Source organism: Babylonia areolata, chromosome 18 (genome assembly GCF_041734735.1).
Source record: "Babylonia areolata isolate BAREFJ2019XMU chromosome 18, ASM4173473v1, whole genome shotgun sequence".
NCBI lineage: Eukaryota > Metazoa > Mollusca > Gastropoda > Neogastropoda > Buccinidae > Babylonia > Babylonia areolata.
This window is the reverse complement of record NC_134893.1, coordinates 9,727,180-9,743,531: the sequence shown is the minus strand read 5'-3', so window position 1 is coordinate 9,743,531 and position 16,352 is coordinate 9,727,180. Positions and strand designations below refer to the sequence as shown.

The 16,352-nt window shown below is 41.8% G+C and overlaps 1 protein-coding gene across 1 annotated transcript in view; it reads left to right on the top strand.

Annotated features, from left to right (window-relative positions):
* The window catches only part of LOC143292424 (serine/threonine-protein kinase SMG1-like), a 102,276-nt gene that overhangs the window by 9,762 nt on the left and 76,162 nt on the right, over positions 1–16,352 (top strand). The window contains exons 8-23 of the mRNA XM_076602692.1: positions 151–321; positions 3,643–3,816; positions 4,448–4,520; positions 5,110–5,261; positions 5,896–5,997; positions 6,683–6,759; positions 7,998–8,184; positions 8,606–8,999; positions 9,316–9,412; positions 11,253–11,354; positions 12,442–12,624; positions 12,971–13,070; positions 13,661–13,862; positions 14,267–14,394; positions 14,751–14,915; positions 16,031–16,185. Of these exons, the coding sequence (XP_076458807.1) occupies positions 151–321; positions 3,643–3,816; positions 4,448–4,520; positions 5,110–5,261; positions 5,896–5,997; positions 6,683–6,759; positions 7,998–8,184; positions 8,606–8,999; positions 9,316–9,412; positions 11,253–11,354; positions 12,442–12,624; positions 12,971–13,070; positions 13,661–13,862; positions 14,267–14,394; positions 14,751–14,915; positions 16,031–16,185 (2,462 nt within the window). The remainder of the gene's footprint in view (positions 1–150; positions 322–3,642; positions 3,817–4,447; positions 4,521–5,109; positions 5,262–5,895; positions 5,998–6,682; positions 6,760–7,997; positions 8,185–8,605; positions 9,000–9,315; positions 9,413–11,252; positions 11,355–12,441; positions 12,625–12,970; positions 13,071–13,660; positions 13,863–14,266; positions 14,395–14,750; positions 14,916–16,030; positions 16,186–16,352) is intronic.

The window sequence follows — 16,352 nt, the reverse complement described above, 5'->3', positions numbered from 1 at the left end:
CACCTCGGCAAATCCTTGTAGTAGCAGCAGAGCACCAGATGCTTGGAGCAAAGATAATAATAATAGTAATAATGATAGTATTTATATAAGCAATGATGGTGATGGTAGTGGTTCCAAATGGTGATGATGTTTATGATGGTGGTTGTACAGAACACTGTGGATATCCTGGTGGGCTGGCACATCGACCTGAGTCAGAAGGAGAGCCTGATCCAGTACGTATCGTCTGCCCTGGTGTCCTTCCGACCCTTCTGGTCCGCTGACATCAACTTCTCCTCCAACCTTCTCATGCAGTTTCTGGAGGACCTGGAAGCTTATGCTGAGGTGGGTGCCCGTCATTAATGTTTTACCACTTGCATGGGTGCAGCTCTTACGTCCTGAGACGGATTTCAGTAGGTTTTGGTCAAAAACGAAGAAAAAAAGAAAGAAAAAAAGCGCCTACACGTTCGTGTTATCTGTGCCCACCTTCCTCCCTCCCCAATCTTCCTCCACCTCCACCTCATCCTTCCACTCCCACTGGCAGAGCTGTCAAATAACTGCAGCCCTATACCCGGTCCCTTCACCACCCTCCCTCCCTTCCTGTACTTTGACTGCTTCCTCTCTCTGTGGTCTTGCTCTCTCTCTCGCTGTCTCTCTCTCTTGCTCTCTCTCTCGCTCTCTCTCTCTTCCAGGGTCTCCATCTCTCTTCTCTCACCTCTCACTTCCCCTCATCTCAGTGTGAAGGTCCTGTGTGCCGATAAAAAAGAAAACAACCAGAAACAACCATTCTGTAGAGAATCATATTCATAACTGAAATCAAGTCAATACAAACATGACCTCCTCAGTTTTCCTTGATTCCTTCTCATCCCTTCACTTGGCTACACCCCTCACTCCTCTTGTTTCCCTCCACCAGTATAGCCTTGGACATGATTGCTTAGTACACCATTTTGAGGAAGAGAACAACAGCTTTTGACAAGAATACACCAAATACAAATATAAGGTAAACAGGACTGGAAATGCGGATGAGTGTTGCCAGGGTGAACTTGAACTGAAAGGACTTTGGACCTAACCCATTTGCATTTTACATGAAACAGTTCCTCACAAGCAGCTGTTTGATCTTCATTCATTGTTAAGGTGAGATATTTTAGACCATATGTGTATTTGAGCTTCATTCATTGTTAAGTTATTTTTCCTCCATTTAAGGTCTTTAAATGGTGTTTTCATGGTTTTATCGCTTTATGTCTGTCTATAGACACAACATATAATGAAATCAGTGATTTTTTTAGATGAAAAATTCTGTTTTTGAGGGGGGCGTTGTCACCCTGGGCCCCCCAACAGGGCACTGCCTCTGTACCCCGCCAGGGGCCACCAAGGCCCCTGGACCCCTGCCTTTCAGTTTTTTGGTTTTCTGGCAGTCGCATCCATGCACTTGACTGCTGCTGATGAGTATGTTCATTGCTTTGTCAAGATTTAGTGCAACAATTACCATAATTTTTAAAAAATATTAAATGAAGGACTGTGGTCTGATATGACTGCTCAGGAATTTGATCACCTTTCTTTATTTGAAATTCTTTGTTTTGGGGTTGCATTCTTTTTTGTTCAGCAAACTCAGTTACACCATTTATGTGTACACAAGAAGTGGTTCTTGTTCTTCATGTTCATGCCACACTGATAGTTTTAGTAAGGTGCAGCAGTCAGGGGGTGGATAAAGTGACTTTGGATTGAACTGAATGCAGCTGAATTATGTGTGTGCGTGGGTACATGCATGTGTTTCTGTGTGTGTGTGTGTGTGTGTGTGTGTGTTTTAAAAAAGTAATGAATGGGTATGTTCACATACAGCCAGCATTTTCAATTCTGATGATAAAGATAGTAATAATAACAATAGAGGAGACGATTGAATCAATCTCTGTCATGCAGTTTTTGTTATAGTCTGTGGGTTCCATTGATTTTGTGAAAGAATTTACCAACATTTTATAATCCTTATTTTTACTATGACATTGTTTTCTCAAATTTAGCTAAGAAAAATTTCTTGTCTTTTGGATTGTATTCAGTTCAGTTCAATTCAAAATACTTTATTGTCTGCTTCAACCAAAACAGAAAATTCTCTTTAGGCTCACTTAAAATACCCGTCAGCAAAAATCAAGAGAAAAAACAAACAACTGACACACCCTTCACTGATCACCATGCACACATCAATTATTATGCGAAAAGAAAAACATGTGGGTAAGATACTATTACATTATGATTTAGAGTGTAACAACTGTTTGTGTGTTGTGTGTGTCTGTGCGTGTGCATGTATCGTTATGTGTGTGCGCGCACGTGCACATGTGTGCCTGCGTGTGTGAGAGTGTGCGCGCACATGCGCCGCATGTACGTGTACATTTCAATCATTATAAAAAGGAGAATATTTGGAAAGATAATTATAACATTTAAAAAGAGAGATGCTCATCGACAAATAAAACCGAAAAATGAATTAGCAACTGGCACACCCTTCCTTGATCACAACGTACATTTGAACTAACATGTAAAAAGAAAACATTCAGGTAAAAAAACAAAAATTACATTTTAAGATAAAGTGAAACATTTCATTGATAAAAAAAAGGAAAATATTCAGCAAGATAATTATAACATTTAAGGTGAGATATTTTCCACCATATGTATATTTGATCTTCATTCATAGTTGAGTATCTGATATTATCTGTCAGAAATGCGACCATCGACGATGAAGTGAACGTCAGGATTGCAAGAGCAAGCGCAACTTTTGGCAGACTCAGTGCAAATGTCTGGAACAGAAGAGGCATTAGTCTTGAGACCAAGCTAAAGGTCTACAGAGCAGTAGTTCTCCCCACACTACTGTACGCCTGCGAAACTTGGACAGTGTACCAACGACATGCCAAGAAGCTGAACCACTTCCACACGACATGCCTCAGGAAGCTACTGAACATCAAGTGGCAAGACAGGACCCCAGACACAGAGGTGCTCGCAAAAGCCACCCTTCCCAGCATCTTCACCATCCTGATGCAGTCCCAGCTTCGCTGGGCTGGACACGTGGCGCGCATGCCAGACCATCGGCTGCCCAAAAGGCTCTTCTATGGCGAGCTGCAACAAGGGAAGAGATCACACGGAGGTCAGAAGAAGCGCTTCAGAGATACTCTGAAAGTCTCTCTTAAAGCGTTTGATATCAACCCTGACTCCTGGGAGGAATCTGCAGTGGACCGTGACAAATGGCGCGCTGCTGTGCACAAAGGCGCCAAGTTGTGCGAGGCCAACAGGACTGCAGCAGCTGTTCAGAAGAGGCAGGCCAGAAAGTCACGGGCAAACAAGCTCCCTGACAATGATATGCCTGTCTTTGTCTGCCCCAACTGTCAGCGAACATTTCGTGCGCAGATTGGACTATTCAGCCATCTGCGCATTCACAGATAGATCATGAGCATCCTCCCCCCCCACCCCACCACCACCCTCCCCCCATCCCCCAGCTGGATGACAACGATGGTCATCATCGATCTTGATGGACACACCACCACCACCACCATCAGAAATTCATGTTCACTTTTCAGTTTGTTGTGATCTGCTGTTTGAATGTTGTTCTTTTCGTGCCTGTTCACTGTCATGATAAATAGAACATTTTTTGATTTGTTGGGACAGTTGATTTATAATTCCATCCAGGATTTAACGACTAGTGCCAGTGATCAGAGCTTTGGGTCGGACAAGCTGCCCAGTCCTGAAGAGTTCACAATTAAGATGGGAGCACTTCTGCGAGTGTTTACCACAGTGCTGGATAGTCTGGGAGACAACCTGGTGCCGGCCAATAACAAAATCTCCAAGAGCTTCTCCTGCAGGGTGCGTATCTCTTTCCCTGTGTCTGCATTCATGATTGCTCTGAAACGAGGTCGAGCATGAGTAGTGCCAAATTTCATAATTGCTAAATGTGTACTGTTTTAAGAGTGTGTGTGTGTCAAATTTATTGCCTTAATTTTCTGCACATTAAGAGTGACTCGTGATAGCCAGAAAAAAAAAATGTTGAAAGTATGAAGAACCACAGATTTAGGCAAAGAAATTTAGTATTTCATTAAAAAAAAATATGGTACAGTTTCTTTGATGAATTTTGTTGTTGGAGTTTCAATTTTCAGTCAATGCATGGCAAAGTATGTTTCATTTACAGCAAAGTTTATTTTCATTACAGTCTTTATCATAGGCAGACATTTACATTTTTAAAGCCTTAGATATTTTTTTTTTGTCATCCCTAAATACTGTTTTTGTATCCTTTTTATTTACTTCTTATTTGAATACGCATGTTCAGTCTGTTATGAATTCCAAAACAATGAAATGTTGCTGCTGGCATGTTTAGATGGTCATGATCATAATGCTTTGATTGCAAGTATAGCTTGTGAATATATAAGGATAATGTGTTAAATTATATATTAGTGGGACAGCATAGAAGGGCTAACACTGGTGTATTTTCCTTGTCTAGATGCTGGACAAGGTGGTGGTTAGTATGGAAACGGCGCTGAGATATGTGTACATCGAATCTGTTGTGGTTGCAGGTGAGTGCTATGTGCTTTGCAAAGGTTCCACTTCTTTATAGTATTCTTGACATTGGATCAGTTTTCTGTATCTCCAGCAGACAGTGTCCTCATCACAGTGTCTGGCAGTAATTAGTTATAATTAGGTCAAGGGACATTCATGCAGTATCATTGATACTAATGGTAAGCTAACGAACACAAAGAGAGCACATCTGAGAAAGTTCTTCTGTACAACATTTTTCTGTTTGTAGAGATCAGTGTAACAACCTGTTGGTTGACACCAAGTTCTTCAGGGCTGGGTCTTGGATTCTGTTAGAAATCTGTCCTGTATTTTGTACTGACATGTTTGACATATATTTTTAGCTGTGAGTTTCAATTCAGAAAAGATTTGAAACCTTTGTAGATGAAATCCTCACCACTGGAAAAAAACAAACAAAACATCCACCAAATAACAAAAGACCAACCCTTGCTTACTTAGACAATGTGTTGTACGTGCATGCATGCAGGCAGGGTTATGCTAGATACCGCATAATTTCCTTTCCTCCCTGCCTCCTGAAATGGTGCCTGTCCCTGTTCTATGAATGAAAGAGGGGTCCATGTTATTTTTCAGCTAACAACTGCATCAGTGTGTTGCTGACCCACCTGGGAGCAGAGGCCTTGTCCTGTGCAGACACCTTGCTGCCTTACATCTCCCTGCAGGCTTTCTACAGTCGTCTGTGCAGCCGCCAGTTCCTCCTTGCCTTCTTCAACCTGGTGCATAAGGTCTGTGTGTGTGTGTGTGTGTTTGTGTGAGTGCAAGTGTGTGTGTATGTGTGTGTGCGTGTGCATGTGTGTGTGTGTGTGTGTGTGTGATTGAGCAAGTGAGATAGAGTGTGTGTGTGTGTGTGTGTGTGTGTGTGTGTGTGTGTGTGTGTGCATGTGAGAGAGAGAATGCATGTATGAGAGAGAGAGCGTGTGGGAGAGACTGCTTGTGAAGATACGTGCAGGTTCACTGTACATGGCCCATTTTTATTCTTGTTTTATCTTATTTGTCTTTCTTTGTAAGATGTTTTAATCTATTTTCATTATATTCTTTTATTTTGTTAATTTCCTTTTAGTTTGATAATGTCTGCCTTCTTCTGTAGGTGCTGTGCAGTTTTAAACTGAATGATTGGATAATAATCAGATCGCTCGCATCTCGCTTGACTGATAAGTGCTTCAAAGTCAATGTAAAAACATCGGAAAAGTGTATCTTTTGTTTGTTTTTGAATTGGTGTCTTGTTTTTGTTTTCAGTCTGAACTCTGGTTTTCCCCCATTGCTGAATTTAGAAATGTGTCAATTTTTGTTCCTTGATGTTAATTTGCATGTCATGTTTCTTGAATACCATAAGGTAATGATATGCTTGCATGTGTGCAGGTGGTGGTTGCCTTTGGAATTCAGCTGCCTGTGGACTTTCTCTCACATCTCTTTGAGTCTGATTCTTTGCTGTTCACTGCTCGACTGTCACATCACCAAGAGGTATGGTATATAGTTACAAGGGAGAGAGATATTTTTAGGTTGCAAAAACTTTGAATTGGCATTGCAGTTATGGAGCTGTATATTTCAATTGACACCAATGACAGGATCAAAATGATCAACAATGTGAGTAATAAAAATAACTACACAACAGCCAGACTGTAAAACAACCTTTTAATTACACATACTTAATCGTGACCCACCAGTGCAGACTCTGGCAGGGGTCTGATTCCTGTCCTGTTCAAACTTCTACCTGACCTATGCGGAGAAAACGAAAGTAGCTACGGCCGATCACCTCCCGAAGTAGGTTAGCCCCCTTTACTGACCACTAGTGATGTTCTTTTGCATTCTCATAGGACCTTGCTGCCCACCTGAAGGCTTTATGCAGCAGCTCCTATCAGCTACTGGCAACCTCTATTTTCCTTCCTCTGTTTTTCAAACAACCTTTTTGTCTGTGGTTTTGTTAAATGTGTAAGATGCATAAGCAGTTACTTTGAAGCATTACATGTGCATGTATCAGCTGATTTTGTGAATGAAACATTTAAGTACAGGTGTCTGACATGATGTTTTTTATAATGATTGATCGTTCATGATGCGTTTGATTTTGTTGTTGGCTTGATGATTGAGTGCAAGGGAGTGAGGTAATGTTTGTATGGTGACAATTGTCTGACCTTTTGTGTGACAACAGGTGCTGAGCCATCTGATGACAGTCTACCATGCTGTCATGGGGCTGAAGAGTGTTCCCCTGCTTGAGGAGTCATACAGGTAAGTCAGCTGTCTCCTGTCAGAGGGATAAGTTTGAATATTCTAGTTGATATTTATAGTGTTCCCCTACACAAGGAGTCATTGAAGTAAGTCCTCCATTTTCTGCCAGAAAGGTAAGTTTGGAGAATAAAGTGCTATGTTATTGAAACAAAGATAATTGGTCATCCACGGACCTCTGCTGTTTGGATTACATATTTTTAGCATTGCTGGTCGAATTTTTTTTTTTGTGGTTTATTTTCTTATGTTTTTTTCCAGTCAGTATTTGACAATAGATTGATGAAGTTATGTTGTCTAAACTGTGTGATTGAGGAAAATGACTGACAAAGGAATGTGCTACTGCATTATTTGATTGTAATGAGATAAAGAATGCAAAATTTGATGTTTTCCTTGCAATGTCACTGTCATGCTTGAAAAGCACTGAAATGCCTTGGGGCAGACCATACATATACCCACCTGTCCACACCCACTCCTGTGCTTACACACCTGCATGTATGTACACAGACCTCCACAGACACACACACTCAGTCACTCACGCAGATCCCCCCCCACCCCCTCTCCCCCCCACACACACACTTAAAACGCTAGCACACACACACATATTCACATTCACTTTCCTTGACCAGCCCAGCAGTAACATATTTCATCTAGCTAGGTTACAGCAATATTTATTTCTGAAACCTCTGACATAGCAGTTGGTCTTTCACCTATTCATAAGAAGTATATCTCTCTGAGACTTGACTCAAATGAGGTACAGGCAGTGTTAACCACTGACATTGTCTTCATCGGTGAAAAATATTAAACACGCACTCACAACTGGGTTGGTTATTTTTGTATTTTTTTTTGTATTTCTTTTTATCACAACATATTTCTCTGTGTGAAATTTGGGCTGCTCTCCCCAGGGAGAGCGTGTTGCTACACTACAGCGCCACCCATTTTTTTTGTATTTTTTCCTGTGTGCAGTTTTATTTGTTTTTCCCATCGAAGTGGATTTTTCTACCTAATTTTGCCAGGAACAACCATTTTGTTGCCATGGGTTCTTTTACGTGCGCTAAGTGCATGCTGCACACTGGACCTCACTTTATCGTCTCATCCGAATTGACTAGCGTCCAGACCACCACTCAAGGTCTAGTGGAGGGGGAGAAAATATCAGTGGCTAAGCTGTGATTTGAACCAATGCGCTCAGATTTTCTCGCTTCCTAGGCGGATGCGTTACCTCTAGGCCATCACTCCACTTGCAGGTTGGTGCTGGCGGACATGGAGATAGGGATGAAGGCCCTGCTGCCCCCAGAGCACCGTGACTTCAGCTTGGTGCAGGACAATCCCTTCTCCTCTGTCACCTACTCTGTGCGGCAGGCTGTCACCATCATCCTTTTCAACCTGAACGCTCTGGCCGAGATTGCCAACTCCAAGAGCAACTTGATTGGGGTAAGCTTTGCTGGGTCAGTGTCCATGCTGCAGAAATAAAGAATGTGGTAAGAAAAAGAATACTCGAGTTGAAATCAAGGAATACTGTCTGTACTGCAGAAATAAAGAATGTAATAAGAAATTTCCTTTATTCAAGTTAAAATTAAGGAGTTCTTCAGGTCATATTTTGACTCCAGTGAGTTGTTTTTTTTTTATGGTATTTTCTTAGTTAATCTGCAGTCTTTTCACTTATCATGTGAACTGTATTTGTAACAGCTGATTTGTGGTTGGTTGATGTGATGTGTCAGCAGTTTTGAATTTGAAATGAAGTGAGTGTTGACCGGTATCTCCTTTGACTTTATTGTATTGTGACTTTGAGGTTCTTTGAGTTTAACAGGCATTGTGGCAGACTTTAATGCGGATGTTTCCTTTGTGATGACAGATGTGGGCCCTGTCACCCAGCATCTTTGACCTGCTGTGCGATCACCTGGAACCCACGGACCACTGGCTGGCCGAGCGTCACCCCTGCGTGCAGTATGCCATCCTGCACACGCTGTACGGCCACTGCTGTCGCCATGGCAACTTTGTCTCCAGCAGCAGCCTTCTGTCCTCATCAGACACGGTTTCCATGGCAAACCTGAGCCAGGCCAACAGCGAGCACCTGACACGCATTTTGCGGTTGCTGCTGCTGTTGTTTGAGGAGACGCGAACTTCGTTCGATGTGCGGTGCCTGGCGCTCAAGTGGGTGCATGACATTGTGCATGGACTTCTGACCACTTCTCACGTCTTCGTAATGGCGCCTTTTCTGTCGGTCGTGCGTGCCGTCATTGCTCAAGGTTTGTGTCTGTATTTGTGTGTGTTGGATAGAAGGGTGGGTGTGTTTGGGACAGAGGTGTGGAATAAAGAAATAAATCAGAAAACGTCTCGCCATTTCAAAAATGATTCATTTTATCATATGTAGATAGGGATAAAGAATATTTTTTGTATTTATACTTGTGGAAAGGCAGTCTGGACAACTTGATATGAGAAAAGGAAGACAGGAATTGTCTTGTTCTGTAATAGCATTGTGATTAAGTTAAAAGTATTTATCTCTTATGCTAGGCACTAGGTTTTTCAGTCTGATACATGATTTTAATTTTTACTTCTATCCAGGCTACGACAGAGAAGTGCAAGTCATGACTGCTGCTTCTTATTGCTTGATAACGCTGTTCAAGAGCGGGGCTCCATTTTCCATCAGCACCACTCAGGAGTGAGTTGTCACATTTTGTCTCTCTTCTCCTGTTAAGGATAATGAATAACTTTTCAGTATTGTCTTCTTTGTGGTGTTTTATCAGATCGTTTGTGCCTGCCTATGTGTGCGTATGTGTTAGGGTAGCTGTTAGATACACATGTATGTTAAAATGTATGTTTGCAGTGTGTGTGTGTGTGTGTGTGTGTTGTGTGTGTGTGCAGTCACGTTTTGGTGTGTGTATGTAACATAGATATAATGTTTTATGTTAACAAAAGCGTTTTTGTAAAGCACCTAGAGCAGATTTCTGGATAGTGTGCTATATAAGTATCCATTATTATTATAATTATCGTATTATCATCGTTTAAAAAGAAACTTAATGTTGGGGATGGTGTCTGTTATTTTCTGCTCTCCATTTTCTGTGACAGCAGTATTGACTGTTTGAAAATCGCTGTATAACACAGGGTTCTTACAGGTTTTAATGATATTAAAAAAAAATTAGTAAAGATTGACATGCCTCTTTTTAAGCCCTTGGAATCTTATAGAACTTGAATTCATCAGACTTCTGCGTGCGCCTGTGTATTCCATCTTCCTGTATAAATGGGATCCATTGACCTGGCTAAAACCACAATCCTCCAAGGTAATGTTGAGGGGGGAGGGAGGGAGATTGAGGGGAAAACAGAAAAAGCGATGGAGTGAGACCCAGGCATTGACACACAACCGACAGACATGGAGGAATCTGGTGAACAGTTCTTCTGTGTGGTGTCCTGATGACTCTTCACAGAGTTGAGGGAGAAGAAGAAAAAGAAAATCTTTTGAAAATAACCCCTGTTTGTAAAATGGTTTTAATTTGGCTCTCTTTACTGAAAAAAAGAAACACACACGGTTTGTTAGTGACTATTTAAACACAGCAGTGATGTATTCCATCCAAATTTAAATCAAAAAGTAAAATAACGTTTGAAAAAAACACAAAGCGAAAGTAAAACCGGCTCTGAAAGGACCCTTGAACTGAAAACGCAGTCTCTATGTAGAAGGCGATAATTCATGGGAAAGGCATATCCTGGAATTCAAAATAATGTATCTTTCATATGAGTTCCTAACATAATAGTTTTATTTATTAAGTCTTTGGAGTTTTGAATGCTATTAAAAAGTAAATATTGTGGTCAAAAAGATGTATGAACCCTGGAACGTCACGTGTACAACAGCTCAGCAGACCAGCCGATAAATTGATTAAACTGAATGCATTTGAACAGAATGAGCAGTTGAGCTTGAACAACTTGAGACCATGGCTACTCTGCTTTGATAGTGGGAGAGACTGACAACATTTGTGACCGTGGTTATGCTGCTTTGATACTGGGAACAATGACAGTGTTTGTGACCTGGTTAAGCTGCTTTGATAGTGGGAACAATGACAGTGTTTGTGACCGTGGTTATGCTGCTTTGATAGTGGGAACAATGACAGTGTTTGTGACCTGGTTAAGCTGCTTTGATAGTGGGGAAAAAGGATAGCACTTGTGACCGTGATTAAACTTGACAGAGGGAAGGATGACAACATTTGTGACCATGGTTAAGCTGCTTTGATAGTGGGAAAGATGACATTTGTGACTGTGGTTAAGCTACTTTGATAGTGGGAAAGATGGCATTATTTGTGACTGTGGTTAAGCTGCTTTGATTGTGGGAAAGATGATATTATTTGTGACTGTGGTTAAACTGCATTGATAGATGACATTATTTGTGACTGTGGTTAAACTGCATTGATAGATGACATTATTTGTGACTGTGGTAAAGCTGCTTTGATTGAAGCAGTGGGGGTGACAGTGGTGACGTTTGTAAACTGGAAGGAGTGATGTGTGTGTGTCAGGTGCATGGAGCTGTGCAGCTACAGACTGACAGACACTCGCAAGCCAGTGAAGGAGCTCTTCTTCACCCTGCTCAAGATGCTGCCTCTGGATGTCACCACCAGGTGGGGTCAGCTGCTGCGTTACACCTTGTGGATATAATATGTTCTAGCTCTGCCCATTGCAGTCAGTCATTCTGTAACCTTGAATGCTTTCGTGTTTGTTGTTCTGTCTCAGAAAATGGTTTGGTGTTCATGTTGTCATTCTGTCTCAGTAAATGCTTTGGTGTTCATGTTGTCATTCTGTCTCAGTAAATGCTTTGGTGTTCATGTTGTCATTCTGTCTCAGTAAATGGTTTGGTGTTCATGTTGTCATTCTGTCTCAGTAAATGGTTTGGTGTTCATGTCTGTCATTCTGTCTCAGTAAATGCTTTGGTGTTTGTTATTGTTATTCTGTCTTATTGAATGCTTTGGCATTTGTGTCTTTTTGTGAGGTTTGTATGTATGCTTTTGTGTGTGTATGTGTGTGTGTGTGTGTGGGTGCGCTTTGTACATACCATGGATTGTGTGTATGTGTTGTTAAAGGACATATGAGTCATAGTATGTTTAGATAAGTATTTACTCTCTTTTTTTTTTTTTAATTCAAAATATGTTCTTCTGTTTTAAGCATAAGAAACAGTGCTTCTCTTTCACAGTCATCTTTAGTTTGGCCAGTAGGTTGCCAACATCAGTGCATGTGTGTAGTGCGTGTGTCTGGTTGTGAATGCTGATAACAAGCATGTGGGAATGGGTTTGTGAGCTTTATGTGAATTTGAATGGTCATGTTCAGTGTATGTTTACATGTATGTAGTGGTTTACAAAAAGATGTGAATGGGTGTGAGAAGTGGTTCAGGATCAGCATGACCGGTGGTTTCTCCACTTTAGTGGGAATTCATTTACAGCTGAGTCTTTTGTGAAGGACTATGACACAGACTAGGAGGCAAGTTTGCACTGGTTATTGGTGCTGCTGCCTTGGGGGCTAGTCAGCCTTAGGGGACCATCCCAATGCCGACTGTCCTAAAGCCCTCTTGGCCGAGAGAGTGGGGATGCAACTTAGGCAAGACACTCTCCACTATGATCAAATTCTAGCTGAGGTAGCTTTGACAGCGTTTGCCTTCTCTGCTTTTCTGATGGTCATAGTCGGACATGACTGTCATCATACTTTTGTGTGCAGCAGCAGCATGGGGTTTGAAGGGGAGGAGGAGGCCCTAGCTCGGCAGAGGAAGGACAGGTCAGTGGGTCTGAAGATGGCCTGGCTGGCTCGCCGCAACCACATGGGCTTCCCGTCCCTTGGCCTGTTCCACTCCCACAACTTCCGGCACGTCATTTCCTACATGCTCAACAACACTCCACCCAGGTGGGTGGGCTTGTGTTGCAGTGTGTCATGAAGGATTGTAGTGAATTTGTATGTGTGTGAGTGTGTAGTCTATGGTTTTACGTTTTTTCCACTCCATCACTCCAGTGATGGCAGATAAAAACAAAACACAAAAAAGTGGAGGGGGGTGGGGGAAAAGGTGGGAAGGAGCAAGAGGAGGGAAGAGGGAGGGGAGAATCTGTGATTTAGTATGCGCGTGTGTGTGTGTGCGTTTGTGTGTATATTTGAGTTTGTGTGTGTGTGTGTGTGTGTGTGTGTGTGCCTGTTGGCCTGTGTGTATGAATGAAAGCGGCATGGAGCTGTAAATGGAGTTTGTTCTGTGTTACAGTCAGTTTGGGGGGCTGCACTGGCTGCAAGCCATGTTCTACAACGGTCAGCGCTCACACAAGGAAGCTGAGAGAGGCCAGGACAACATCCTGCTGTCAGATGTGAGCTGTCATACATCATTTTACCTGCTCCTCTGTCTGTTGTGTGTTTTGTTTGTCCTCTTCATTCTGTCTGTCTGGCTTTCCATTTTATCTGTGTGTTTGTGAAACGTTCAAAGACAAGGAATGAAACAGACTTTGTAACTAAATGAGTGTTTTACAAACCAAATGAGAACTGAGCAGGGAAGAAAAAAACCGGTTTGAAATGAGTCATTTGTTACAGCAAGTTGTTTGTTTATGATGATGATAGATATGCAAATGAACAGTTTGCAGGCATACAAAACAAAAATTATATCAGGTATCATTTTCAGTGTTGTCATTCTTCTTTTATTTATTTATTTATTTATTTTAAGCAGGCTGTATTTTTGTCTTTTGTAATAGCAACTGTATGAAGCATATTCTGGAGTATCGACCATCAAAAGGCAGTGAATGTAAATTCAGGAAGCTGATGTTTGCATTAATTAACGAGCACACTCTTCTGTCAATGACTAAGCAAGAACAGAATGAAGGACTACAAGACAATGCTGCTTGTGCTGCATTAAAACTTTTGATGAGGACAGATTGTGTCATTCACTGCTGTCCTGCTGTTCCAGATGGATGCAACAGATTCTCTGCTGTGGTTCTGGGCGACTTATGAGTCGGCTCACTTCACAGTTCTGTCACGACTGCGCACCCCTCTGGGCAAACCCCAGGACACCTTCATGTCCATAGAAAGTGTGCTGAAAGCATTCGCAACTGAGGCCAGGAACGCCACGGACTCTGAGGAAGCTAGTGTGGGGGTTGACTCCAACAAAGGTAGGAGTTACTTTGAAATACATGCTTTTCTATTTAGATCATAACTTAAACTCAGCATTTTGTCACTTGCATGTTGGTAATGTTCTGTGTAACCTTGCCACATACATTGTCGCCATGTATTGTTTGTGTTTGGGAATAAATCTTGACTTGACATGGCAGAAATGGCACATCCCTGAAAATGGAGTATGGCTGCCTACATGCTGGGGTAAAAACAGTCATACAAGTGAAAGCCCAGTTTGACACACCAAACTGGGGGTATGCAAAAGAACTCTTGTTTTCTGTGTCATTCTTACCAGACAGAATGTAAAGTCTGTGGCAGGCAAACAAGATAGTGATAGTGGTTTATAAGTTGAGGTTTGTGGATGGCTGGTAATACTGCATCAATGCTGATTACTGATTTTCAGGCGAGAAGGCGGGGGAGTACGGGTGCCTTCAGCGAGTGCACACTCTGCTGCAGTACATGGAGCATTTGGAGAGGATCCTGTACAATGCCTATGAAGGCTGTGCTGTGGCCATGGCTGCACCACCCAAGGTAGTCTCTCCGTTACTCTTTTGTTCCGGTCATTTTGTTTGCATGTGTATGCAGTATATAAGTAAGGTATGTATATGTATACAAAAAATTATGCATTCAATAGAGTTGATGCCAGTTAGTGTGGCACTTTACAGAAGGACTTGTTCTGTTCTGTTTACAATAAAAAAAAAAACAACAAAAAAAACAAAAAACAAAAAAAACACCTTGAAGTTGAATCCTTAAATATTTAGGTTTAGTTATATTTCTTTCTCTATTGTTTTTCTTTTCCAGCAGGGTGTGAGAAGTAACCTTGCCTGTTTGATTTAAGAATAAAATAATGTTTTTTTTATGTGTGTGTGTTTGATTGTTTGCCACAGATTGTGAAGACGTTTTTCCGCACAAACCGGAGCACCTGCCTGGAGTGGTTGTCACGGATCAGGATGTGCATCATGACAGTGGCAGCACATGCAGGGCTCCCGGCAGTAGTGGTCCGTCATGCTCACGAACTGCTGCGGGACCTGTTGGAAATGGACAGGACTCAGGTCTGCGCTTCTTCCGTTTGTGTGTGTTCTTTGTGTGTGTGTGTGTGTGTGTGTGTGTGTGTGTGTGTGTGTATGAGTGTGTGTATGTGTGTCGTGTGTGTGTGTATGTGTCTTTTGTATGTGTGTATAAACGTGTGTATGTGTGTCATTTGTGTGTGCGTTTTAGTGTGTGCGTATATGTATGTTTCATTTGTGTGTGTGTGTATATGTGTGTTTCATTTGTGTGTGTGTGTAAGCATGTGTGTGTGTAGTCTGGTCGTTCTGTTTCCTTGTGTCCCCTGTGCTTGTTTATTAGTTTAGTGTGCTGTCTAGTGGTTCTTCTGCTTAATTGTGTCCTCTTTGCATGTTAATGAGTGAGTGTGCAGTTAGTTCTTCGGTTTAAATATGTCCTCTGTGCTTGTTTATGAGTGAGTGTGCTGTCTGGTAGTTCTTCTGTTTAATTGTGTCCTCTTTGCATGTTCATGAGTGAGTGTGCAGTCTGGTAGTTCTTCTGTATGTGCGTGTTCTATGTGTGTGCTGTGTGGTAGTTCTTCTATTTGATTGTGTCCTCTGTACTATGAGTGAGTTTGCTGTCTGGTAGTTCTTCTGTTTGATTGTGTCCTCTGTGTTTGTTTATGTGTGAGTGTGTAGTCTGGTAGTTCTTCTGTGTGTGTGTGTTCTATGTGTGTGTGTGTGTGTGTGTGTGTGTGTGTGCAGTGTTCGTGGGGATATGTTTTAAAGGAGGAGAGACTGTGTGGATGTGTTTGTGTGTGTGCATTGCATGTTTGAAAGGGGTCAATATCCAGTTCTTGTATGTTACTGGCTCAGTATGCATTGAATCAATACTATTGTGCAGCAGCAGTTCCTTGAATCTGTATTGCAAGCATAAAATGGTGGTAATTACTGGAATACTTACAGATGGTATGGGAAAAACGTTGGTTGTCTTTTTCAGTCTGGCTGTTTTCCTTAGAATTTATCTGGTGACAATTGTAGTAGTTCATTTATTGTTTTTACTGTAGTATGAAATATTTTTACTTTTTTCTTTGTTTAAAATTGTGTTGTAAGCAGAGATGTTTAGATAGGTTCTGATTTCTTTAAAGTGGCATGAAAAATAAATTGAACGTCTGTTGTTCCAGGAGTCAGAGTTTGAGCAGGGGGTGGTGTACTTAGTGCGGGCGCTGTGTGACCTGAACTGTCCAGAGGCCGTACAGGGCGTGTACAGCTGGTGTCGGCTCAACGCCGGCAAAAAGTTTGCCTGGGTCAAAGCCGCCACAGAAAGGGCCAGCAGAAAGTGAGTTAGAGGAATACTGCTGCTTTATTGTCATCCTGTCCTACGTTGTTTTTTTAATTGAAATTTTAATTTTTTAAACGCTTCTTTATTTATTTTATTATTTACCCAGTTTGAAGAGTTCTTCTGTGAGGAGGAAGGGGGAGGTTCTGTGTAACTACCAAAACAAA